At 49.7% G+C, this 26,303-nt stretch overlaps 1 protein-coding gene across 1 annotated transcript in view; it reads left to right on the top strand.

The window, feature by feature from the left end:
* The first annotated feature begins 3,097 nt into the window (after window positions 1-3,097).
* The window catches only part of PLEKHM1 (pleckstrin homology and RUN domain containing M1), a 32,008-nt gene continuing 8,802 nt past the window's right edge, over window positions 3,098-26,303 (top strand). The window contains exons 1-5 of the mRNA XM_029927151.1: window positions 3,098-3,193; window positions 9,375-9,463; window positions 12,580-12,827; window positions 14,502-15,128; window positions 23,083-23,482. Coding sequence (XP_029783011.1) covers window positions 9,416-9,463; window positions 12,580-12,827; window positions 14,502-15,128; window positions 23,083-23,482 — 1,323 coding nt within the window. The 5' untranslated portion in view covers window positions 3,098-3,193; window positions 9,375-9,415. The remainder of the gene's footprint in view (window positions 3,194-9,374; window positions 9,464-12,579; window positions 12,828-14,501; window positions 15,129-23,082; window positions 23,483-26,303) is intronic.

Raw genomic sequence — 26,303 nt, 5'->3', positions numbered from 1 at the left:
ACCAAGTAAGGATACATCTGGCGTTCACAGCAGAAAGGCTCTCCCTCCAGTGCTCAGAGAGCAGTTACAAACAGAGAGCTGCCTGGACCGGGGAGGTAAGAATTAGCCGAGCCTGTAATAACAATGACGCTGGTCACCCTCCGTGCTGACCACGGACCAGAAACTGTCCTGAGGACCTCATCTCAGTTACTCCTCACGGCACCTGATACTTCCCCCAATTTGCAGATGAGGAACGGAGGCTCAGATAGTTTGGGGAACATCCCTGAAGTCACACGCGCTGGCCCCTCCGCCCAGGGCTAAGGGCCTCAAAGTGTTGTGATTTACTTCTCTTTTCTAATCAGGAATCCAACTTAGAAGTTTCTATGTCTGGTGCCATCTCAAGGGGCCTATGAAAACCAGACTGTGGCAGTGATCTTAGCCCCACGCTTGCTGGGTTGTGCCAGGCCCTGCGCTCTGTTGGGGAAGGCCCAGAAACAGTGTGGGGTAGAGCTGGTATTCGAACCTAAGCATTCCTGGCTCCAGTGCCCATTTGCTCTGACTCTACAGGATGCTAGCTCTACAAGAGTCAGAGCTCGGTGAGGATCCCACGTGTACCGTTTAGAAGTTGTGTGGCCTTGGGCCCCCAAGTTACTTAACCTCTCTTCCGCCTGTTTTCTTATCTGTAATGTGGGGGTAACAATGGCGCTTACCTTCAGGGTCCAGAGTGCTAACCATTACACCATGGAACCACCGCTGGCACTTACCTTCAGGGTACTGGGTAAGGATAAATCAAAATTCCTATCTGGCAAACGATAAGAGCTTCGACTTCCCACAACTGTTCAATCCCTTACCCTTCAGCTCCCAGGTTAAGGAGAGATGCTCACACTTTCTTACACCTCTGATCCACTGGAGGTAGGGCAGGGGACAGAAAAGGTGGTCAAGCCTAAATGCTTGGACCTCATCCCAGAGTGACTCTCCGGGGCAGGCATGGGGTTTGGGAATCTACACGTTGGACCCCCGGGCAATTCAGATGCCTACAGTTCTCCTACCTGGCTTTGAATAACCATGAGTAGTGCTTGAAATCTGACACACCAGGGCCTTCGTGAGTGTCTGAGGACTTCCTGCACTGGCCTCCAGCTGTGTCTGCCCATCCTCCCTTTCCCCCTGGCCCAATCTGTCTTTATCTTCCTTCCATTCAAAACCCCTCCCCTTACTCTGGTCTTAAGTCCTGGCTTCTCTCCACCTCTGGGTGCACCCTCCCCTGAGCTCACCCTGCATTCCTACCCACCAGCCATTTCTCTACCAGCCTCTTCACCTGCAACGCCCTTTCCTGTGCCCCCCCCCCCTGGGGCTCAGATAAGAGGTGCTTCCTCCAGGATAACTTTCTAGGCCTCTTCTCTGACACCATGGCACTTGGTGTGTACTTTTATTATTGCTCAAATAACAAGGTAATGTGAGATTCTTTTCTGGCCTCAGATTACTTGGTGGATTCATGGACCACGAATGGTAGAATTATGCACAGAGTAAGATGAAAAGAGTAAGTCAAGCCCGTAGACTTTGCAGAGGGGCCGAGAGGCTGAGAAGTAAGAGAATACCAGGAGATGGGGGCTTCTGACAAGGCAGACAAGATATTACCATGCGGGGTTCCCACAGCTTTTGCAGACAGCAGCTGTGTAAAAATTCATTGGAAGAACCGAGGAATGTTGCTTGCTCTTTTTGGTGGGCAGGGAGGAGCATGCTGTGACAAGGCAGGTTCTTGATGCGCTAATGATAACCAGGAACACAATCAGATCCTTTTGCCTAGGAAACCGGATTTCCCTAGTATATTCCTTACTTTCCAAGTTCTTCCACATTAAGATAATACTTTCCTTCTGTGTTCTTATTTATTTTTAATGTTAACTTTTGAGACGGAGAGCACAGACAAAGAAGGGACAGAGAGAGAGAGGGAAAGAGAGAATTCCAAAAGGGCTCCAGACTGTTACCACAGAGCCCAATGCAGGGCTTGAACTCACAACTGTGAGATCACGACCTGATCTGAAGTTGGACACTTAACCGACTGAGCCACCCAGGTGCCCCTCTGTGTCCTTACTTCTAACTGCCTGCTCAACTGTTAACTATAGTAAATGTACTCTGACTCATCTAATGGAGGAGACATGGCTCTCACTCTTCGAGAGAGAATTACTGAAGGGGCAGCCCGCCCACACTCAGGTGCCACATCTGCAACAGCTGGTTTTAGAAATGGAAACAGGCACTGGGACCCCCTCCTTTCCCCTTCCCAGGAAGGCCAATGGAGCGCCTGGCCTGGATGCAGCTTTCTTCCAAGAATGGTCCTGTTCCCAGACCAGCCCTGTAGACACCCCAAAGTCCCCCGGACCTGCAGGTAGCAGTACCTCTCCACCCCAGCACTCACCCCACCCTCGGGCCCCGGGATCCCATTTGACCTAAGCCTGCACATAGAAGTGTCCCAAGCACAAGACCTCCCTCCCCACCCCCACCAACACACACTTTTGATCTTCTGTTCTGAGTCCATCTGAAAGAGAAATGTCAACCCTACCAAGCAAAGGAAACTAACAACTACCTGGCTAGATGAGAATAACGAGACCCTTAAGCTTCATGCCTGGGGTCTGATGGGCACGTAAAGGCGCTCCCTTGGTGTGAGGGTGGTCAAATCCTGCATGCTTTTCCTGAGAACCGCCAGGCGGGAAGCACCAAGTGCGCTGATGCCCGCAGGGAGGCAAAAATTGGGTAGGCTTTACTGGTCCGATTTTAAAAGCGGGAACCTTCCCGCAGGAGGCCAACTGACAGCCCCAATGTTAGACGCCAGGTGAGGTCACGAACCCAGAAGCCGGCCGGGATCAAGTCAGGCGCAGACACTGCTGAAGGCAGGCAGTAGGACACCTTCCGCCCGACTCTGGTCGGCGAGGTCTTCGCACACATCACGGGTCACAGAGCCCAGAGCCTCCCAAACTCACCTGCTCCGAGGCTGGGAGCTTGGGCTTTCCTGAGCTCTGGCCCCGCCCCGCGGCTCCGCCGTCTTTGCGATTGGCTCAGCGGTCCGGGGGCGGGACCGGACGCCGAACAAACGTGATGGCGTCAGACGTCACGAGCGAGCGCCGTTTCCTGTTGTCACTGGCCGGGAGGCCGAGGCGTCTGGTCGGAGGCTTAGGGGCTCCAGTGGCCAGGAGTGCCCCTCGCCGTCTCCCCGCTCTCTCTGGTGAGTTAGGGGTCAAAGGGCGAGGAGGGTGAGAAGGGACGGTGGGGACGAGATGCGAACCGGCGATGGGTCACCAGCCCTGACCGTGATCGCAAACCCCTGGTTGCTTTCAAACTGTCCTGCTTCCGAGCCTTTTCCCTTCCCCGCCTGAGCCCCGCACCCTACCTCACTCGGACCCGAGCCTTCAGCCCGAACAGCCAGTGCTGACCTGTCCGCTCCATCTTCTCCACCCTTGACCGGAGCCCAGCCCTTCCCCTCACCCCCTCACCCCCTCACCACTAGTCTTGCGTGAGTGCAGCCACACATCATCTCACGGTAGCCCACTTCCAACCCGAGCACAGCCACTCCTCCGCCTCCGTCTAAAGCATCTCATTCTCAACCCTCAACCCCTTTGGCAATCCCAATGCTCCACGCAAACCTCCTCGAGTTCCCCACCCCCCATTCCCCGTCATTCTGGTTTATTCCTTTTTCTGGCTCAGCTTTCTTATCCCAGTCCCCCTGCCCAGGCCCCCAAGGTCTGCTCAGTCCAAACACCCACCTCCCCCCACGCTCATTTAATACCGACCACCAAAGTAGATGCCCTGTTGAGCCTACCCCGCTCTTGATAACTCTGATCTCAGCCCTGTCTCAAGTCTTGTGTGTATCTTCTTGTCCTCACCCATTCAACCTCTAACTTCCGAGCCCACCACATACTTTCTTTCCTAAGTCTTTGCTAAACCGCCCCTTAACTCTTGCCGCCCTAGGTCCTACACCCCTACCCAGTCTTGGGAGATTTAGGTCTCCCTATCCCCATTTCAACTCTTCATCCTAGCTCTGTGCCCACTTTTCCCTTGCTGTGGCCACATGTGATCTGAGAACTCAGGGCAGTCCGTGCCAGCCCACCTGCTGCCCTCCACACCAGCAGCAGCCCAGGTGCTTCTCAGAGCCAGGCAGCTGTGAACCCCTCCGCTGATGCGGGGCCCCAGCTGGTGAGTACGTGTGGAGGAGCAGAGCGCCTGCTCCCGTGGGTCTAGTGTTTTTCCTGGATGTCAGATCCCCTATACCTGTCCTCAGAGATTGTTTCTGCCGTCCATATTACGTTACCTGCGTTGGCTGCTGGCATGGTGGGATCACCCTAATACCTGGAAGGCGGGGGGATAGCTGCTCATTCCGCCTGGAGCAGTGGCAGCTTAGCGCTTCCTCTTGGGTGATGATCTGGAGAAACTCAAGGGGTTCCCTGTGTGGGGTGGCTGTGGTCACAGAATCATGTCCATGTGTGTCCTGGCACTTAGAAAGGCCCCTCAGCCAGTGCTCCTCCTGGCCAGAACTGGTTGTAGATTAGTCCCACTGCGGAACGGACCAGGTGAGGTTACACGTTGCGAAGCGCATAGGTGAGTGGATCCTGGGGGCGCGGAGGCCTCCCTGGAGGCTGTGGAGTTGCCACCTCTTGCTGCAGGTGCTGGATCATTGCGTTTTGACCATTTGAAAAAAATTTTTTTTATGTCTTTTATCTATTTTTGAGAGACAGAGAGAGCATAAGCAGGGGAGGGTCAGAGAGAGAGGGAGACACAGAATCTGAAGCAGGCTCCAGGTTCTGAGCTAGCTGTCAGCACAGAGCCTGACGTGGGGCTCGAACCCACAAACTGTAAGATCATGACCTGAGCCAAAGCCAGACGCTTAACCGACTGAGCCACCCACGCGCCCTGAGTTTTGACCATTTTGATACCCACGCTCACAGAGAGCCAAGTTATCTCAGAGTTGCTAGACATTCTAGAGTCACCTAGGCCCCATCGATAACATAATCTCCTGAGCTTTTTGGGTGCCCATCCCCTCTAAGGTCTGGTGACCAAACTCCAAAGGATTGGCCTTTGCCAGCAATTGTACAGGGCCCCAAAAAGGACCCGTTGTCTTTGCTTGTCATTTATAGTCTCACCCCTTTGAAAATTGGTTGTCCTTTTGCCTTCAGTCTCCCCCTCCGTTAAGGTGTGATCTCTCTGAAGGGTTTCAGCCTGGTGGCCACCTGGTGTGATGGCAGGAGTTCCACAGTGGCCCCACCACTGAAAACTTGTATGCCTCAACTTTTGCTTTTTCCCAACTCATTCATAATTTTTTCTTTTTTTTTGCTTTTATGGTTTATTGTCAACTTGGTTTCCATGTAACACCCAGGGCTCATCCCCACGAGCATCCTCCTCCATGCCCATCACCCCTCTTCCCCTATCCTCCACCCCCATCAGCCCTCAGTTTGTTGTCACTATTCAAGAGTCTATCATGATTTGTCTCCCTCCCTCTCCCCAACTATTTTCCCCCTTCCCCTACCCCCTCAGTCCTGTGTTAAGTTTCTCCTGTTCCCCTTATGAGTGAAAACATATGGTAACTATCTTTCTCTGACTTATTTCACTTAGCATGACACCCTCAAGTTCCATCCTATATGCCTCCACTTCTTACAGTTGGAAACAGAGATACCTGCCTGAGCCTTTTTATTTTATACATCTGTTCACTTTTTGAGCACCACTGTGTGCCTTGTACTGTTCAAAGCACTAGAAATGCAACGGTGAATGAGTCATGCAGAGTTCCTGCTTTCATTCATTCAGAGTTTGGCCCGTGCTGGAATTTTAAGGGATCTGGGACAAGAATATGGGAGACATGGGTGTTGTTGGATGGAAGGAGCGAGGGGGGAGGAGGGAAGAAAGATGCCCAGTGTTCATAGACTTCACATTTCTGGCCTTACCTACTAGCCTTTGGTCTAGGAATCACGAGCTAGAAGTTTCTTGCCCTCCAGCTGGTATTCAGTTGCTTCATTTCCCTGGCGCCCATACACACTCACACACACACACACACACACACACACACACACACGCCCATGCCATCCCTCAGAAGGCTCTTGTCTAGAAATCCAACGTTCTTCAGGTAGAAGGAGTTTACTCATGCAGCACTCACATGTCTGAAGTGTCAGCTGTCTTTCTGAATCAGATGATAACTTTGTCATTTGTTTCCGACTGAAAACCCTGAATCATCACCTGGCATGACATCTGGAGGGCTTAAACACCCGCCTGTTGTTGTGCACACCCAGGTGCAGGATCGGAGTCAGGCCGTTAGAGACAGGCTGTCCTGGATGGAGGGGAGGTCTCCAAGAAGGAGAGGCTGATGTTGGCTGAGGAATGGAGGGTTTCCAAAGAGGTGAAGCCAGCTCTTCCATTTCTTTGAACGAACGTCTCATCCGAGCCCTTCTCCTCTTTTCGTTCTTCCTTAGTCTCTGGAGGACGTGAAATTGGATGTTTATAGAGGGCCAGGCAGTATCACGAAGAGGATCAACCACACAATTCCTTTCTGGGTGTTGGAACAGATCAGGAGGGACAGCCCGGAAACCTGGCTGCCGTGGAAAGGACCTGTGCTCACCTAGTTGCAGCTACAGATCTGACGGGCAAAATTGTTTCCTGTTAGTGTTAGGCTTTCTTTGATAAAATGGAGCTTCTGAGTGCTTTGGAGGAGTCTATGAATAGTCAGTTTGCCTGAAACTCTTTGAACCAAGGACCTGGACAGGATGAGCTGGTGGGAGGTGCAGAACTTGAAATGAGGAAGTTCTGTCCCTCACCTGAGGCGCATTTCAAGTGAGCCTCAGTTTTTCTCCTCGGTGAAATGAGGGATGATCTTCCTTCTCTCACAGGATTGTTATAAGAATTAAATGAGTTAGAGAATGAGACCCTGGGCCAGAGCGCATCAGTCCTGGGGGGCAGAGGTAGACTCAGGGAGGCTTGGGAGTTTCCTACAGGCAGACGGCACTCACCTCTTCTGTTCAGCTACACCGATGATGTTTGAACTCTGCTTGCTCTCTTCATTCCGAGTCTCCCAAAGACGCACCCTTCTTTGGTTTGCTTCTTGCTCTCAGTGTAGACAGTCCTGAGGATAGAAAGTGAAACCAGTCTCGTAGCAGCGTAGAGTGGGTGTCTGGCCCTCCCAAGGAGCCTGCTGGGGTGCTGACCTAGCAGGCAGGAGACCCAGAGTCCAGAGATCTCCCCTCTTAGCCGGTCTGGTCCTGCCTCTGGGCCGTTTCCTACCTGCCTGAGGTGTTCTAGACCCGACAGGCCTAGGTAGGGTGCTTTGGCTTCCTGCAAAGAAGGATGTGCCCTGAACTGTGGCCTGACCCCCACGTCTCAGTTCTGTTTTGTGAATTGTCAGGTGGCAGTTCTTCTGAATTTTTGTGCGCTGTTGTCATTTTGTGGCTTTCTTGACAGTTTTAGGCCACAGTTGTCTCTTGCCTGCCCCTGCTCTGACTGCTCCGTGTCAGATTACTGTGTGCTTTTTTTTTTTGAGCAGACCCTGACTGGCCAGAGCACCCACTCACTGATAAGCCTCCCTGCCTCGGAAGAATCCTCTAGTATATTCAGTTAATTGGCTAATGTTGCTGAAGGGGATTGGATGCCAGGGTCTCAGAGCCAGAGAGCCTGAACTTGCCCTGCAGGGCTGCATAGGTTGGTCTTGAAGCAACCCAGCCTCTAGGATCAGGCACAGGGACTCTGTAGCAGTCTCTTTCCTCGGTGCCCTGGTGGCCAGAGCGTGGGGCTGCTCTCCAGAGGAGGCTCCTGAGAATCCCAAGTGGGTTGGGGGTGGGGGGATGTGGTGGAGGGAGAGCCAGTCAGATGGGTGGTGGCCAGGGGCCAGGCGTTCTCCCTGCCGGTCTGTTGTGCGCTGACCAGAGCTGGTTTCGGGGGGCCATCCGCCGCACACACCTCCTTCCCTCTGCATATCCACACTTAGGAAGGTTGGTGCTGGGTCCCGTTCACCCTCTGTCAAATCCAGAGACCAGAGCTTGAATCAGAGCATCTTTCTTCATTTGGGACCAACCTGATGCTTTCTTGCACCCCATTATCTGGCCCCCACCCTCAGCTGAAGAGCCCTCCTCCCAGCACCCCCCTGCCCACTCACCAACCTCCCCTCAGCCCTAGCTCACACCTGCCTCTTCCGGAAGGGTGGACATCATCCTGGCGGAAGGTGGTGGATCCTGCTACTTCACAGCCCTGGAACCTTGGGAATTTCCTTGACCTGGGTCAGCTTTGGTTTCATGGCTGTGAGATCTGGAGAATAAAAGAGCTCTCCTAGGGTGGTTATGAGGCATGAAGGAAGTCACATATGTAAACAGCACAAAATCTATTTAGCATGTCTTCATTTTATAACTCTTTGGGGGCACAGGTTTTTTAGAGCAGACACAGCAGTGACCTAAATTTTGGTGTCCCTTCATGCTCAGCAGTGTGGTCACTAGAGATTGTTTTGGACAGGAATGTGCCTGCCCAATCCTGGTCCGTCCAAATGGCTGGGGGGCAGGGGTGGGGGGAGTCCCATCGAGCCAGCAGCCCCCTGAGGCTCAGGCTGAAACCCTCCCACCCAGGCCACCCCCAGGGGGAAGCCTGTACCCTGAGGGATTTACCTGTGTCCTGACATCAGGTACCTGAGCGGACTCCTTCAGGCAGCTCTGCCTTTGCTGATAGGCTTGGATGGCCACACCCCCTGCGGTGGAGATACCATTTATCCTGGGTACTGTCAGGCCCTGTGCTTGACATGTTCCAGTTCACAGCCTCCACTGGAGAGGTCTGCTCTGGTCCCCGCCCAGCATACCTCAGTGGCAAGTGGAGATTCGAACCTGTGTTGTTTCCCTTTAGGCCTGTCCCTGTGCTGCTCAAGCTGGACCCTCGTGCCTGGAGGGGAAGCCGCTATGTAGCAGGAGGCCCTCTCCTTGGAAACTCTTTCAGTTGTGCTTGTTCCTGCCCAGCTGGCAGACACCAGGCGGGACCAGGAGTCAGGGGCAGCAGTTTGCAGTTCCAGGCCCTGGACATGAATTGCAAGCCCCTGCTCCCTGGTCCGTGTGGGCTCTTGGCACCTTCAGCTGCAGCACCCACCTTGCACCCTTAGCTCTGTATCTAAATCAGCCCTTCACTCCCTGCTTTTCTGAGCCAGCATTTGGTGAGGCGTACAGAGCCCTTTCCATGCACTGCTTAGGGCAGACCCACCCATGGCACATAGAGCCAAACCCTCAGATTGATTTTCTTTCTTTCTTTCCTTCCTTAAAATCCACTCCTGGCTTTTACTTTTGAATTCAGAGGCCTTTGCGTTGCAGTTTGAGGAAGATGGGCTGACCTTGGGGGAGGGCAGGATTGGCTGGGGGTAGTGAGCTGGAACCTGCTCATCTGGCCACCGTCTGTGTCCGCAGGTGTCATGTGATCCTCCGAGGGAGCTGCTGTGTGAGTGGAGATGCTCTCGGTGGTGGAGAATGGACTGGACCCCCGGGCTGCCATCCTGGTAGGCAGAGAGAGGCTCACGGGTGGGGAAGGGCGCACGGGACAGCTGTGTCTGGGTTTTCCTCACTTTGAGGTGATTGAGCCCTGTCTGGAAAGTGAGGCCTCAGACTGAGAAAAAGTTACAGCAGAAGCAGGCTCTGAGGAGATCTTGCCCTTTCTAGAACATCTCCTTGGTGATAAAATTGGAGTTTATAAGAGCCAATGGTGACTTTAATACAGGCCACCTGAAGACCCAGGATTTCTCAAAGGAAGGCATGTATATATGGGGTGCCTGGAAGGCTCACACTGTTAAGCCACCGACTTCGACTTCAGCTCCAGCTCAGGTCATGGTCTTACAGTTTGTGAGTTCAGGCCCTGCATCAGGCTCTCTGCTGTCAGAGCAGAACCTGCTTTGGATCCTCAGTCCTGCTCTCTCTCTGCCCCTCCCCCACAGGCACACATGCATGTGCACATTCTCTGTCTCTCAAAAATAGATAAACATTAAAAGAAAAAGCATTAGGGTGCCTGGGTGTCTCAGTTGGTTGAGCGTCTGTGAGGCTCGGGTCATGATCTCACCATCTGGGAGTTCACTGCTGACCCCATCTTGCCCACTTTGGATCCTCTGTCCCCCTCTTTCTGCCCCACTCACACTCTTGCTCTCTCTCTCGCTCTCTCTCAAAAATAAAGTAAACAAACAAAAAAATGAAGGTGTACATGTGACCCATAAGGACATGAAAAGGTGCCTAACATCATTAGACATTGGACAAATGCATTCCAAATCATGAGAGCCTTCTTCACACCCCCTCGGATGGCTGGAATCAAAATGACAGAGAAGAGTCCGTGGTGGTGCTGTAGAGAAACTGGAACCCTCGAACATTGCAGGCGGGAACGGAAGATGGTGCAGGCATTAGGAAAACAGTTGGGCAGGTCCTAGAGTCACACGTGACCCAGCGTTTCCGCTCCTCGGCGTGTACCCAAGAGAATTGAAAACATAGGTCCACATAAAAACCTTGAGCATGAATGCTCATAACAGCATGATAGCCACAAGGTGGGAACAACTCAGATGTCTGTTAATCAATAGGTGGATAAATAAATGGTGGTATGTCCATGCAGTGGAAGATTATTTGGCAGTAAAAAGGAACGAAGTCCTGATACGTGCTCCAGTCTAGACAAACCGTGGAAACCTGTTAAGTGAAAGAAGCCAAACGCAAAAGACCGCATACTGTATGACTACATTTACACAAAATGTCCAGAATTGGCAAATCCATAAAGACAGAAAGTAGATTCATAGTTGCTAGAGTTTGGAGGGGAGGGGAACAGAGAGGTGTGACTGCTAATGGGCACAGTGTTCCTTTTCGAGAAACATGAAAATGTTCTAAAATTAGGCAGTGGCTATAGTTTCAACATTCTGTGAATACCCCAAAACCACTGAACTGTATAGTTTAAATGAGTGAATTTTATGCTATGTAAATGGTGTCTCATTAAAGCTGTTACATTAAAAAAAATTGACTTTTCAAAGAACATTAACATGAACTGTTACGGGGAAAATGAAAATAAAACAGTAAAATATTTACCCATAATCCTATCAGCTAACAATTCAAACCAGTTTTTCTGTATTGCTTCCAGTCCATTTCTGAAACACATAGGTAATTTTGACATGCTTATATTACAACAGAACAGTCTTGATCTTTCCAGGATTTTATGTATATGTGTTTTACAATTGACTTACGTAACTGACCGTAACGGAGTACTTACATGTGCCAGGAACCATGCCAAGTTTGAGGGCGCAGAATGAATAAAACACGAGTCCTGCCCTCAGAGTAGTCTGCTCCCCCCCCCCCACCCCGGCATGCTATATAGATCAGGAAGTATTTGTTCTGTTTAACAGATGAGACAGTTAAGCTCAGTGACATTAAGTGATGTGTCCGAGGTGACCTTGCTGGTGACGGGCAGAGCTGAGACTAATGTCGACCTCTAACTACCAGGTCATAGATCTTTCTTTTTTTTCTTTATTTTAAAGTTTATTTATTTATTTTAAGGGGCCCCTGAGTGTTTCGGTCAGTTATGCGTCCGACTTCTGCTCAGGTCATGATCTCACAGTTCGTGGGTTCTGGCCTTGCCTCAGACTCTGTGCTGACAGCTCAGAGCCTGGAGCCTGCTTCGGATTCTGTGTCTTTCTCTCTCTCTGTCCCTTCCTCACTCACACTTTGTGTTTCTGTCTCTCTCAAAAATAAATAAACATTAAAAATGTTTTTAAATGAAGTTTATTTACTTTGAAGGGGAGAGTAAGCATGAAGAGGGTGGGCAGAGAGAGAGAGAGAATCCCAAGCAGGCTCCACGCTGTCAGCACAGAGCCAGATGTACGGCTTGAACTCACAAACCATGACATCATGACCTGAGCCGAAATCAAGAGTCAGACACTTAGCTGACTGAGCCTCCCAGTTGCCCGGAGGATCTTTCTTCATGTGGACGGCGCTCCTGTTTTCTTGGTACTTTTCCTGTTCCTGTTGTCTTTTCCTGGAATCGTAGTTTCCTGAACAAGGTGGGAAGCTTCACCCCCGCCCCAGAGGCATCACTCAGGCCCCGCAGCTGTAACTGTGATGGGCCAGTGTTTAAACACAAGATTTCTGTGGCCATCAAGTCACTGAAGTTGTCTAAAAAGCAAAACAAAAGAAAAATATGCAAATATCATTGCAAAAAAATATCTCTGGGTGGTATAAGTATGTAGTTTTCCTTTTTTCCTCTATGTGTCTTTTCTTTCTTTCTTTTTAAAAAGAAAATTTAATGTTTTTTTTTTTTGAGAGAGAGAGAGCGAGCAAGACAGAGTACAAGTGGGGGGGTGGGGAGAGGGAGAGAGGGAGACACAGAATCCAGACTCAGCTGACAGCACAGAGCCCAATGTGGGGCTTGAACGTTTGAACCCGAGACCTGAGCCTAAGTCGGCTGCTTAACCATCTGAGCCACCCAGGTGCCCCCATCTTCGTTTCTTATGGTTAGTTTGTGCTAGTTTTGCTGTGTACACACACAGGCAGGCGTGAGCACACGTGTGGGTGTGCGTGTATTTGGCAACAAGCACGTACATGCCAGGGGTCACCGAGGGATCTTCTAAAGGCCTGTGTTGTGTCTGACACTGACTAGGTCATCAGGAAGAAGCTGGTGGGATCCGTGAAGGCATTGCAGAAGCAGTACGTGTCCTCGGACACGGTGGTCACTAGCGAAGACGGAGATGCCAACACCATGTGCAGCGCCCTGGAGGCTGTATTTATCCACGGCCTGCACACCAAGCACATCCGAGCTGAGGCCGGAGGGAAAAGGAAGAAAAGTGCCCACCAGAAGCCTCTGCCTCAGCCTGTCTTCTGGCCCCTCCTGAAAGCTGTCACCCACAAGTGAGATCCCCAGGGGAGGTTTTGCTTTGGGGGGAGAGTTCAGAGTGGGGGACACCAGCCTCTCCCAATCCAGCCGTCCAGGAAAGCAACAGGGATGCTCTGTGTTCTAGAACGGAGATGGGTGAGGGAGGGATTGTAGTTAGACCAGCCTCAAGAGCCGCTTAGCCCTCAGGCAATGACCTGGGGCTGCTGAAATCCCTGGCTGGTCGCCTTTAGCAATGGCCACCGTTTTACCACACCGTGGCGCGAGTAGGTAGTTGTGACAGAGAATGTGTGGCCTGCAAAGCCTAAAATCTGGACTAAGTGGCCCTTTACAGAAGAGGTTTGCTGACCCTGCCTTAGAACGTATGAACATCTCTTTGCTCAGTACTTTACTCCTAACAGGCTATGGTATTTGTTAAGAAGTCGAATCCAGATCATTTGAATATTCACCCTGAAACATTTGTCTCTGCGGCCCTGCCCCTGTTCCCCAGGCTTTGGATAAGCGGCTGCTGGCACCGTGCCTCTAAGGGCTATTAAATGCCACCTTCAGCCTGAAGGTGACTTGTCAGCCTGTATCTTCCTTTTCGTGCCAACTGCCACTGCCCTGTCCCAGGTTCTGACCTCACTCCTTGGTGACAGTGGCCTTTGAATTGTCCCCCTTATCTGTCTTGCCTTATGTCAGTCAGCTAGTCACATTGAGCTTACACTGACCTGAGCTCATCCCCTGAGCCCTGTGGAGCATGCTCTCGAATGGATGAGACGGGCTCAGGGCACTGTGATAGTCAGAGGAAGGGCATTTACATGAGACCAAGGGTTTGGGAACTGAGTTTGGTACATGGCCTTATCCAGAGCAGCCCACCCAGAAGTCTGCAGAACCTCCGTCAGGTTTGTTCCCTGTGCAAAAACTCTCAGGCTCCCCAGCGCTAGCCTGGAGTCCCGTTCACTTCTTTGGGGCCCCAGAATCTGTATCCTGACCAGGTTCCCAGGTGATTCTGACGCATGGCCAGTGTGACAACTGTTTCCCCACTTTGCCTCACCATTGGATAAGACCCTATGTTATCTGCCTTTGCAGCCCAATCAGCCGCCCCCACTCCCCAAGCTGTAATGGGAGTGCTCACCGCTCAGGTTACAGAGCTGCTGCTTCCCTACCCCGGGGCCTTTTTTCTGTCAGTCCTTGGTGCCTAGAAGGTTCTCCTTCCATCACTGCCTCTTGTAATCCCTTAAGGCCCAGCTCAGATACTGCCTTTCCTGTGGCATTTTTCTTACTGCAACCTAGAAACAATTGCCTTCCCCCAACCCCACCTCTACTAATGACAGGGTTCACCTCCGTGTGCCCTTGAAAGGCGACAACCTGGACCAAGGGCAGGACCATGTCTGTATTGCGTATCTTCACAGCTCCAAAGACCCGGCTCTTAGGGGCTCATCAGATGTGTGCTGGGTGAGCAGATGATGTCTAGGGCGCCTGAGCAGTTGTGACGAAAATGGCAATTATCCTCCATGGCAGCAACCTCAAAGAGGTGGGGGTTGTAGCTAAATATCTCTAAATTCTCCGTAGAACACTACTGTCCGAGATTTTTTCAAGCCTACATATACTTGCAGTCGTTATTACTGTCTCTTGCTAGCCGCTGGATAAAATAATCCTCCGTGATTTGAAATCATTTCTTGAGCCAAGCCTGTCCTTCCCATCCCCAGACACATCATCTCGGAATTGGAGCACCTGATCTTTGTCAGCACGGACGTGGGCCGCTGCCGGGCCTGGCTCAGGCTGGCCCTCAATGACGGCCTGATGGAGTGCTACCTGAAGCTGCTCCTCCAGGAGCCCGCCCGCCTGTGCGAGTACTACCAGCCCACAGCCCTGCTGCGAGACGCCGAGGAGGGCGAGTTCCTCCTCAGCTTCCTGCAGGGACTGACGTCCTTATCCTTCGAGCTCTCCTACAAGTCGGCCATCTTAAACGAGTGGACGCTTACCCCACTGGCTCTCTCTGGGCTTTGCCCACTCTCCGAGCTCGACCCCCTCGCCACCTCTGGGGCAGAACTACAGCGGAAAGAGTCTCTGGATTCAATTTCCCATTCCTCAGGCTCGGAGGACATCGAAGTCCAGCACTCGGGCCATAAGATCCGACGGAATCGGAAGCTCACGGCCTCTTCCCTCAGCCTGGACACGGCCAGTTCGTCCCAGCTGTCTTGCAGCCTCAACTCTGATAGCTGCCTGCTCCAAGAGAATGGCTCCAAGAGTCCAGACCGTTCCGAGGAGCCCATGTCCTATGACTCCGACCTGGGGACAGCAAACGCTGATGATGCAGACCCGTCTCTGCAAGAGTAAGTGCCCTTCGCCTACTCCTCCTCCCCCTTCTTTCCTTCCTCCCCTCCTCCTCCTCTTCCTCTTTCTCTCCCTTCCTACAGCATGTGACTACCTGTCACTGGGCACTGACCTCTCTAAGGGCATAAAGGAAGAGGGGATCATCTCTTGCTTGGGGCCTGGAGTTGCTGGGACCTGTAATTGGAGGCAACACGGGGCAGTGAGGAAATGGATTTCGGGAGGGCTCAGAGCCGGATCAGGCTCCAGCTCTGCCCCTGGCGGATCTTCGACAAGTTAACCTAATTTCTCTGAGGCTTAATGTAAAATATTGCCTCAAGAGGAGAAGAAACCAGTAGGGCAGAGTTAGATTTACAACTTCCAAAGGATGCAGAGAAGCACAGTGCATAAGGGCGCCCCTCTGCGACCTCGCAGAAGGCCTCAGAGCCTGAGTGAGACCTGGAGGAGGTGGCGGGACAAAAGGGGCCAAGCAGATGTGTGGAGGAAGAGTGCAGGGAGCAATGAACTTGACGAGAGAAAGGACCCTTGGTGGAGCTATCTCGTTTTAGAAAACTTTTTCTATTTGCATATAGTTGACACACAATGTTCTATTAGTCTCAGGCGCACAACATAGGGATTCCCCATCTCTCTGTTTTACACCGTGCTCACCACAGCAGAGCCTTCTCCATTCAGGCCCCTTTGAAACATTAAGTTTTTAACAGATTTATGGTTAAAAAAAAAAGTCTTTCCCACCTTTGTAACCATAATTATTAATTCTTTACATCTTTTTTTCATTTTTTTAAAAGTTTATTTTTGAAAAAGAGAGAGAGAGACAGAATGAGCAGGGGAGGGGCAGTGAGAAAAGGGGACAGAGGACCTGAAGCAGGCTCTGTGCTGACAGCAGAGAGCCCGATGTGGGGCTTGAACTCACAAACTGTGAGCTCATGAGCTAAGCTGAAGTCAGACACTTAACTGACTGAGCCACCCAGGTGCCCCTTTATATATCTTTTCCTGATGTCTCTAAGTGCATCTCACAAATATGAGTAGACTTTTTAGATGTCTTTTCTACTTCTCATCTCTGCCCCCTCCCCACAAAAGCTATTATAAATATACTGTGTAACATCTTGTTTTCGAAGAGATCATATCAGAGATTTTGTTCTGGGGTTTCATATCAGAGTTTCTTCTCTTTTTTTTTTTTTTCTTCCTGTGGCACGTGTTTCCATTGTATGAAATGTGCCTTAGTCTCTTTGACCAGTCCTGTATTTAATGGACATCAGAGTTCAGTGTTTCTATAAATAACCTTGTGTATGTGGTCTTTTAATTCTGTGCAAGTGTCTGTGTTCAGTGAATTCCCAGAAACAGAATTGCTGAGCTAAAGGATAAATTAATCTGTAATTTTCATAGATAGTGCCTGTTTACACTCCATCAGGAATGGACCCGTGCCCCTCAGCCTCGTCAGCAGAAGGCATTATCAAACTTCTGGATTTGCTCATCTAAGAGATAGAACATGGTAAACTTTTTTTATTCTGAGAGAGAGAGAGAGTGTGCGCACGGGTGCGTGAGTCGGGGAAGGGCAGGGAGAGAGACAGAGAGCCCAAGCAGGCTCCTCGCTGTCAGTGCAGAGCCAGACGCAGAGCTTGATCCCAGGAACCATGAGATCATGACCTGAGCCAAAATCAAGAATCAGACGCTTAACTGACTGAGCCACCCAGGCACCCAAAAAATGGTAAACTTTTCTTAAGTGGGCCTTCAACCAGACCCATGTTCCATCAGCTGGCATCTAGAACCTTCTTTTCCACTCCTGTGTGCTCCTACCCTCTTGGTTCATTCAAGTCCTACCAGGTTTCCCAGCTGGTGTGGGAATAACACCAGGTCGGGGGCTGGTACAGGCTGGCTTGCAGCGGGATGCAGCTCCAAGCCCTGTTCTCCCACTTACAAGGCCAGGAACGGCAGGCCAGTTGCTGGCTCTATGAGGTTGTTTCTTGTCTGTAGAGCGGAGGTTTCCTCATAGGGCTGGGAGTGACTTGCACACGGAACGGTACCTGGGCGACGGATGACGCAGTGTCTGAGCAACAGAGCCCATTAGACAGAACTTTCAAGCCTCAAACAGAAGAGTTTAGGTGGAATGTCCTGGAAGGGAGCAATCCCCGCTCTGTCAGCTGGGCCGATGGTGCAACTTAGGTTCTTTCACCTGTCTGAGCCCTTCCTCGTCTCTCCTCCTCCCCCAAGCCAGCCCTCGGCCCTCTATCGCCTGCCTTGCTTTTATCTTTCATGAGTCTCATGACTGGAAAATTCCAGCTTAAGGCCGTTGAATCAGTGACCATCCACCCTGTGTGGGAAGTGTCACCCTGGGCCTTGTGGGAAAGTTGAGGGAAGAGGGTCAGGAGGTGCCGACCAGCACTGGGCAGTGGTGCACGGAAGCAGCCAGCACCGCATGCGCAGATGCATGAACGCACATCCACCATCACTCTGAGCGCTGGGCTTGTGTCTTTGCACCTTCACACACACCAGCTCTTAGAGGGTATGTCTGAGGGTGAAGATTCCATCAACCCTTAAGAGTTTGCTTATTTTTATTGTATTACTTAAAGATTTGTTTTTTTGTGTGTTTTTTAAAGTTTATTTTGTGAGAGAGAGAGAGCAGGGGAGGAGGGGCTGAGAGAGGGGGAGAGAGAGAACCCCAAGTAGGCCCAGCACTTACAGTACAGAGCCTGATGTGGGGCTCGATCCCACGAACCATGAGATCATGACTTGAGCCAAAATCAAGAGTCCGATGCCTAACCTACTGAGCCACCCAGGTTCCCCTAACTTATAGATGTTTTGATTTTACAGTTGTAAGAGTTACAAGCACAAGGTATTTATGCCTTGTTTTAAGTTACAAATACTTAAATGATAGGAGCTCCTGGGTGGCTCAGTCAGTTAAGCGTCCAGCTCTTCCAATTTCAGCTCAGGTCATGATCTCACCGTTGCTGGGTTCAAGCCCCATGTTGGGCTCCACACTGACAGCACAGAGCCCACCTGGGATTCTCTCTCTCCCCCTCTCCCTGCCCCTCCCCACCACATGCACATGCACATTTTCCCTCTCTCTTTTAAATAAATGTAAAACAATGTTTTTTAAAACATCTACAACTTAAACATAAAGTACAAAACATATAACATTCCAATGAAATGTATTAACTTCATGTTTTCCGGAAGCCAAATTGCAGTTTGCGTTGTGAATAGAGAACTGATGCCCTGAATAGATTCTTTTGTGTTGGTTGGGTCTGAATCACAGTGGTCACTGAGAAGCCCAGGGAGGGTCTGGTGGTTAGGAGTGTGGGCTCAGGAGCCGGACTGCGGGAGCCTTCCTTTAACCAGCTCCGTGACCTCGGGCAAGTTACTCATCTTGATGTCCTCATCTGCAAAATGGGGATAAGAATGCTAGGGAGATTAAACAGGTTAAGGGATGCAGAGTGCTTAGCGCAGTGCTGGTCACAGGGGCGTGCTGGATAGGTGGTGTCGTTACCATTTTACTGCTGGGGTCCCCGTGACATCAGTGTGACGTCAGTTCTCACGCTACCGTCTCTGTATTCGCAGCTGCAATTCCGTGGTTAGTGACAGTGGTCACTTGTCATTGTCATGAGGCCTTCTCTTGAGGGGAAGGATTCCTCGCACACGCAGCCCCCTCCTGTACTCTCATGAGCACCCCTGACTGTCAGGTGACTGACGTGCTAGCCTGCGTGCTCAGGGAAAGCGCAGGCTCAGAATCGCTTGGCCGGGGACATGCAGATTCTCCAGCCCATGCTTTTATTTCACACCTGCCTCTGCGTACACTTAATACACATACGTGTACAACATGTATATTTTTTCAGACTGTCTTCCAAAAGAAATTTTACACTTTTTGAATAGACTGTTTTTGAAAAGCACTGGCCCTGTGCTGGACAGAAGCGGAAGGACTGGGGCGGTCTCACGGGCTCAGCCCTATGTTGCATTTCCTCCCAAAGTTTTGAAACTCCCCTTTCTTTCACTTTTCCTTCAAAATCTCATCTCTAGCACTTTTTTTCCACTTGAGGTGCATGTCTCTTATTCTCTCTGGGCCCCGCCGACCAGCTCTGGTTCTGGTGGGATTCTGTGAACTTGATCTCATCTTGCCCATGGTGTTGATTTGGTGGGAGACGCTAATTTATCACACAAGCTTCTTGCTGTTGGGTGGTGTTTCTTCATTCCAACACCCAGTCCACGCCGTCATTAAAATGTGTCTTACAGATGACGATTCGTTTATATCGTATTGGTAATGCTAGTGAATATTTGCCTAATTCTCTGTCCTTACCTTTTTACATTCATGTGTGCAGGGGCTAAGCAGTCTTACCAACGGTGATAAGAACCACGGCAGTAACAAATTGAGGTTAATGTTTATTGTGTGCTTACTTTGTGCTAGACCCTCTGTAAGCATTTTGCCTATATTATCTCATTCAGCCTTGAACATGGTCATAAACGGTGGGTGCTGTTACCATGCCGGTTTTACAGGTAAAGGAATGAAGTCCATGAACTTTAGGAACCTGTTGTGGGGCCACAGCAGGGTGCCAAGCAAAGCGGGGACTCTGGAGCCCTGCTCTTAATCAGTCACTCCACCTCCTCTTGGGACTCCACAAGGAACTGGGACCTCACAGGGGACATTTGTCACAGATCTCTCTAGTTCATTTCAGACGAGATCGGGCGCATTCAGGGTGGTATGGCCATAGACCCTAGTTCATTTCAGAAAGTAGCCCCATTCTGTCCCAGTGCTTTGGACACATGTAATTGGTTTTTGGTTTTTTAATTTTTTTTAATGTTTATTCATTTTTGAGAGAGAGACAGAGCACAAGCAGGGGAGGGGCAGAGAGAAAGGGAGACACAGACTCTGAAGCAGCTCCAGGCTCTGAGCTGGCCCCTGCAGTTGGTTTTTAAATGTCCCTCCTTCTCTAGCTGTGGAAACTACCCCTCTGTTTCCAGAACCTGTTAGTGCCTCAGTGCCTGCTCGCTGCAAGCTACACTCTTGGAGTCCTATTGGTCTGTTTTCAGAGTGAAGCTGGTGGCAAGAGCCGTACCCACCTGCCCGCCTTCCCTGGAACTGTTCCTCCAACACAGTGATACCTTCCCCCTGCTCGTTTGGTGGATGGGATTCACATACCATAAAAGTCACCATTTTAAAGTGTCCGACTCAGGGCGCCTGGGTGGCACAGTGGGTTGAGCAGCCGACTTCAGCTCAGGTCATGATCTCACAGTTCATGGGTTCGAGCGTCCAGTCAGGCTCTGTGCTGACAGCTGGCTCAGAGCCTGGAACCTGCTTCAGATCCTGTGTCTCCCTCTCTCTCTGACCCTCCCCTGCTCACGCTGTGTCTCTCTCTCTCTCAAAAATAAGTAAACGTTAAAAAAAAAAATTTTTTAATGAAGTGTCCAATCCGTTGGCCTTTAGTATATTCACAAGGTTGTGCAATATCACTATGACATCATTCAAGAACACTTTCATCGCCCTATAAGGAAACCCCTTACTCATTTAGCTATGGATTGACCCATTCTGGACATTTACTATAAATGGAGTCGTACACTATGTGGCTTTTTGTGACCTCCTTCTTTCACCTAGTAGGTTTTCACAGTTCACCCATGTTGTAGCATGGGTCATGGCTGAATAATATTCCATTGTGTGGCTACACCACTATCTTTTCATCAGTTAGTGGTCATTTGTTCTATTCCTACTTTTTTGTCTATTATAAGTCATATTACTATGAACATTTATGTATAGGTTTTTGTGCGGACATTGTCTTTTAATTCTTTGGGGTATATACCCATGAGTTGAATTGCTGAGTCATATGGTAACTCTATGTTTAACTTTTAAGGAACTACCAAGCTGTTCTCCACAGAGGCTGCACCATTTCACATTTCCACCAGCAGTGTGTAAGAGTTCCATTTTCTCTACATCTTTGCCAACACTTGTTATTCTTTTATTTAAATTTTTTTTAATGTTTATTTATTTTAGAGAGAGAGACAGAGTGTGAGTGGGGGAGAGGCAGAGAGAGAGGGAGACACAGGATCCGAAACAGGCTCAGTCTCTGAGCCATCAGCACAGAGTCTGACATGGAACTTGAACCCACAAACTATGAGATCATGACCTGATCTGAAGTCAGATGCTTAACTGACTGAGCCACCCAGGTGCCCCTCTGTCTTTTTTATTAATAGGCATCTTGGTAGGCATAAAGTAGTATCTTATTATGGTTTTTATTTGTATTTCACTATTATCTAATGATATTGAGCATCTTTTAATGTACTTTCATCTGTATACCTTTAAAGAAATGTCTCTAAAAATCCTTTACCCATTTTTCAATCAGATTATTTGTTCTTATATTATTGAATTGTAAGAACTCTGTATATTCTGGATACTAGACCCTTATCAGAGATATGATAATACTAGTATAGAAGATGTGCAGAGTTTCTTCCTGTTCTATGGCTAATCTTTCTATTCTCTTGATAGTATCTTTTTGAAGCACAAAAGCTTTTAGTGTTGATAAAGTCCAACTTACCTATTTTTTATTGTCTGCTTATTTGTTGGATGTCATATAAGAAACAATTGCCTGATCCAAAGATTTATACCTGTTTCCTTCTAAGAGTTTTATGGTTTAGCTCTTTGACTTTTAGGTCTTTGATCCATTTTGAGGCCACTTTTTAATATGGTGTGCGGGAGGGGTCCAACTTTAGTCTTTGCCGTGGGACTAGTCACATACCCCAGCAGCATTTGTTGAAAACATGATTCTTTCCCCACTGAAATGTTTTGGGTTGAAAACCAGTTACCTATGAATGTATGGGTTGGTCACCAGTGCTTGACTAGCATGTCTTGAAATGTTGTTTGGGGTTAGGATATTGTAGATATGAGCGCAGCTCAGCCAGAAGACAGTAAGGTAGAAACCTGGGTTCTGAAATCTTTATTTCCATAAGCCCACACAAAGGGGAGTTTGGCATGTCATCTGACCCAGTCTACGCCATGAGGGCAGATATATGCCATCTTTTGGGCTGCAGACGGCTTTGTTGTTGTGTGGGTCTACATTTGCCCATGCCATGCTCTATGGGTTCACAAGCAGAGGAGGAGACGGAAAATAGACTTACTTTAGAAACAGAATGTGGATTCTCAGAAACCTCTGGAGAAGGGGGGCAGCCACCAGCCAGTGCATGTTTTAGAAGCCCAGAAGTATGTTTTCATGTGCATGTGCGTGTGCGTGTCTGTGTCTGTGTCTGTACAGAAAGGCAGTAACCCTGGCTCCCCGGAGTCCCTGACGCACGCCTGAAGGGCAGGGAGAGCCAGGCCCCTGGAGGAGTGAGCAGGTGCATGCCCCATGTGTACTCGCAGGCACTCTCCCTCACCCTGTGCCCGCCGCTCTCCGGCTGCAGCTCTGCGGACCGGAGGCTTCTCCGTCCAGCTCTTGCACCTCATCCCAGCCCTGCTGCCCGGTTACTGGTCCAGAAACAGAGGGGGTCCTCGCGTCACCAGGGTCCATGTCCCCAGGGAGTGGTTTCTGGTGCCTCAGCTGCTTGCCCTGGGGCTGGGGGGAGCCCCGCTCGGAGACACTGTTCACTGAGGCTCTCCCACAGCAGCTTGAGGAAATGGCTGCTCGCCCAGCCGTTTGCTTGGTGGAACAACCTCTCCAGGCCCTCAGCAGCCTGGTCAGAAAGCAGAAGCAAAGGGCAGTCCATTTCCCTTCACACCAGTCTCTTCCCTCAGCTTTGTGAGCGTTTCCCGGGCCCCCCAGCTCCCTCGGCCACCCACTCTACCTCAGTCCCGGCTGGGGACAACCCCCGTGAGCCGTGTCAGAGGAAGGCCCTGTGCAAGCAGAGGAGCACAGGGGCTGACGAGGATGTTTCGTTTTCTGAAATCCCAGAACCACAGTTTCGCAATCTTACCACCATCCCGATAGCCTTGGGCATTCTAGCTGACAACTTGTCACATCCGTTTCTTTGTTCACAAACTTGCAGGGTATTGTCGGAATTCAGCAAAGCCCAGGTAAACTCTGTGCCAACCAACGGACTGAGTGGAGAACTGGAGATCCCCACGGGGCGGGCCTCACCGTCCTTCCCCGGCCTGGAGGCCAGCGTCCCTTCTGGTGTGCCCACAGGGTCCCTCCCGACCCAAGCATCCTCTGGGACTCAAGGGGACCGCAAGCCGCAGCTGCCTCCCCTGGCACCTGGCACCCTGGGCTTGCTGCAGGTGGGCACTGCCAAAGCTGTCCCCTCGGCAAGCGTTTTAGGCCCGAGGCCTTCCAGTCCCGTGAGAGAGGCGGCGACCAGAGCAGTCAGCCCAGAGAGTGGGCAGCAGGAGCCCCCGGAGGATGATGGAGCTGCACGGAGCCTTGGGGTGTCCTCACCCACCAGCCCGGTGAGTGACATGAGCTTTTCCGGGGGAACTCTTGGGGTATCCCCAGCTAGCGGCCCCGAGTGGTCTCTGCCTTGTTTCTATTAGTCCTTCATGTCGCTCATGACAGACATGAGCCAGGCACGGTGCCAGTCCCTTCCCAGGGTCTCTCTTGTCATCTCACATCGACCCCGTAGAGAAGGTCATTCTCATCTGACCACAGACCCTGCGCTTAACCGCTGCCACTTACCAGCCTAAGGCCTCAGGCCAGGCACTTTGCCTCGCAGAACTTCGGTTTCCTTCTCAGCACTTGTTATTAATAATCCAGATTTTACAGAATACCAGACTTTGAGAAGGCTCATCTTGCAACATGAACCAGATTTAGAACGGCATCTTCCAATATGGTAACCATTAGCCACACGCGGCTGTTGAATGAGCGTTTGAAATGTGGTTAGTCCAAATTGAGATAAGCTATGTAAATTAAGCACCAGATCTTGAAGCTTCGTCTGAAAAAAAACATAGAATGTGAATGTGAAATATCACAATCATTTTTTTTATCGATTACATATTACAATGAAAATATTTTTGATATTATGAAAATTACTTACATGTGTTTATTTTTCCATTTTAAAAATGTGGCTAGCAGAACATTTGAAATGACACCTGCGGCTGGAATCCTATTTCTGTTGGGCAGTGCTGTTCTAGAATAGGCCAGTGTACTTTGTTGAGAACCCCAAGGGAAGCCAGCCCTGAGAATGTCCCGCACAGAGCCCTGGGTCAGAGGCTCGAGAACTATCGGCCCAGCGAAGTGGTCATCAAAGCATGGGTGTCCATGCTCTTTGGCCATTTCACATGTGTCCTTGGGTGTAAGCAGCCAGGGTGCACGTGGACCTACAAAACCCCAGGTGAACCCCAGCTGCTGTCTGGGGCCCCCCTGGGACATAGCGTTGCTTCTCCAGCTCCATCTGTGCACTCTCTCAACTATCCTGTAGCCTCCAGATCCTGTAACTCAAGATGGGGCTGAGGCTATGAAATAGACTAAGACACACACACACACACACACACCCACACACTTTTTTTAAAATAGCTTTATTGAGATATAACTCATATACCATACAATTCTAATTAAAGTGTATCATTCCATGTTTTTCATATATTCACAAGGTTGTACAACCATCACTACAATCTAATTTGAAAATATTTTCATCCCCCACAAAAGAAATCCCTTGGGGCAGCTGGGTGGCTCAGTTGGTTGAGTGTCCAACTTCGGCTCAGCTCATGATCTTGAGGTTCACGAGTTCGAGCCCCCTAGTCGTGCTCTGTGCTGACAGCTCAGAGCCTAGAGGCTGCCTGAGATGCCCCCTCTCTCTGCCCCTCCCCTGCTCATGCCCTATCTCTATCTCTCTCTCTCTAGAAAAACAAATAAAAACATTAAAAGAAAGAAAAAAATCCCTTCCCATTAGCAGTGACTCCCCATCTGCCTCTCCTTCTCTGGACTCCTTCTCTCATCCCTTGGCACCCATTTGTCTCCTTTGTCTATAGATTTGCTATTCTGGACATTTCACGTAAATGGAATCATGTAATGTGTAACCTTTGATGACTGGCTTCTTCCAATTAACATACTGTTTTCAGGATTCATCGCTGTTGTAATAATTGATGGTAGATTCCTTTGTATGAATACGTCACGTTTTATTTGGTCCTTCGTCAGTTGATAGACTTTTGGGTTTTCTTTTCCCATTTCATTGGCTATTATAAACAACACAGCAATGAACACTCATGTACAAGTTTTTGTGTGGGTATATATTTTTAATTGTCTTGGATGTGTACGTAACGGTAGAATATCTGGGCCACATGGTAACTCTGTATTTAACCTTCTGAGAAACTGCCAAACTGCTTTCCCAAGCAGCTGCCCCATTTTATGGTGCCACCAGTCGTGTATTCTACATCCTCACCAGGATGTAGAATGTCTTTTTAAACATTGTTATTAACACTAGCCTAGGGCATGAGTAGTATCTCATTATGGTTTTGATTTGCATTTCTTTAATGACTAATGATGTCAGGCATCATCTTTTTTGTGTGACTTTTGGCCATTTGTAGATCTGCTTTGGAGAAATGTCTATTCTGAACCTTGACTCATTTTTATTTATTTTTCACTTATTTATTTTGAGAGACAGCAAGCATGAGTGGGGGAGTGGCAGAGTGAGAGAGAGAGTGCATGGGAGTTGGGAGTGGCAGAGAGAAAAAGGAGAGAGCCCCAAGCAGGCTCCTTGCTGCTAGCACAGAGCCCAATGCAGGGCTCGAACTCATGAACCGTGAGATCATGACCTGAGCCAAAACCAAGAGTCAGACGCTTAACCCACTGAACTACCCAGGCGTCCTTTGGCCTATTTTGAAATTAGATTATTTGTCTTTTCATTACTTTATAATAGTTCTTTATATATTCTGGATGTATACCTTTATTAGATATATAATTAGCAACTATTTCTTCCCATCCTGTGTCTTGTCATTTTACTTTCTTGGTAGTAACATTTACAGCATAAATGTTTTCAATTTGATTCTTTTGCATATTGATGTACAGTGGTACCGGAACCATTTGCTAAAAAGACTGTTATTTCTGGGCACCTGGGTGGCTCAGTCGGTTAAGTATCCAGCTTCAGCTCAGGTCATGAACTTGTTTGAGCCCTGCACTGGGCTCTGTGCTGACAGTTCAGAGCCTGGAGCCTGCTTCAGATTCTGTGTTTCCCTTTCTCTCTGCCCCTCCCCTTCTCTCTCTCTCTCTCTCTCTGTCAAAAATAAATAGATTTTTAAAAATTTAGCAAAAAAAAAAAAAAAAAAAAAAAAAAAA

Source organism: Suricata suricatta, chromosome 17 (assembly GCF_006229205.1).
Source record: "Suricata suricatta isolate VVHF042 chromosome 17, meerkat_22Aug2017_6uvM2_HiC, whole genome shotgun sequence".
Lineage (NCBI taxonomy): Eukaryota > Metazoa > Chordata > Mammalia > Carnivora > Herpestidae > Suricata > Suricata suricatta.
The sequence above is the reverse complement of the archived record's forward strand: the minus strand, read 5'-3'. Positions and strand labels throughout refer to the sequence as shown.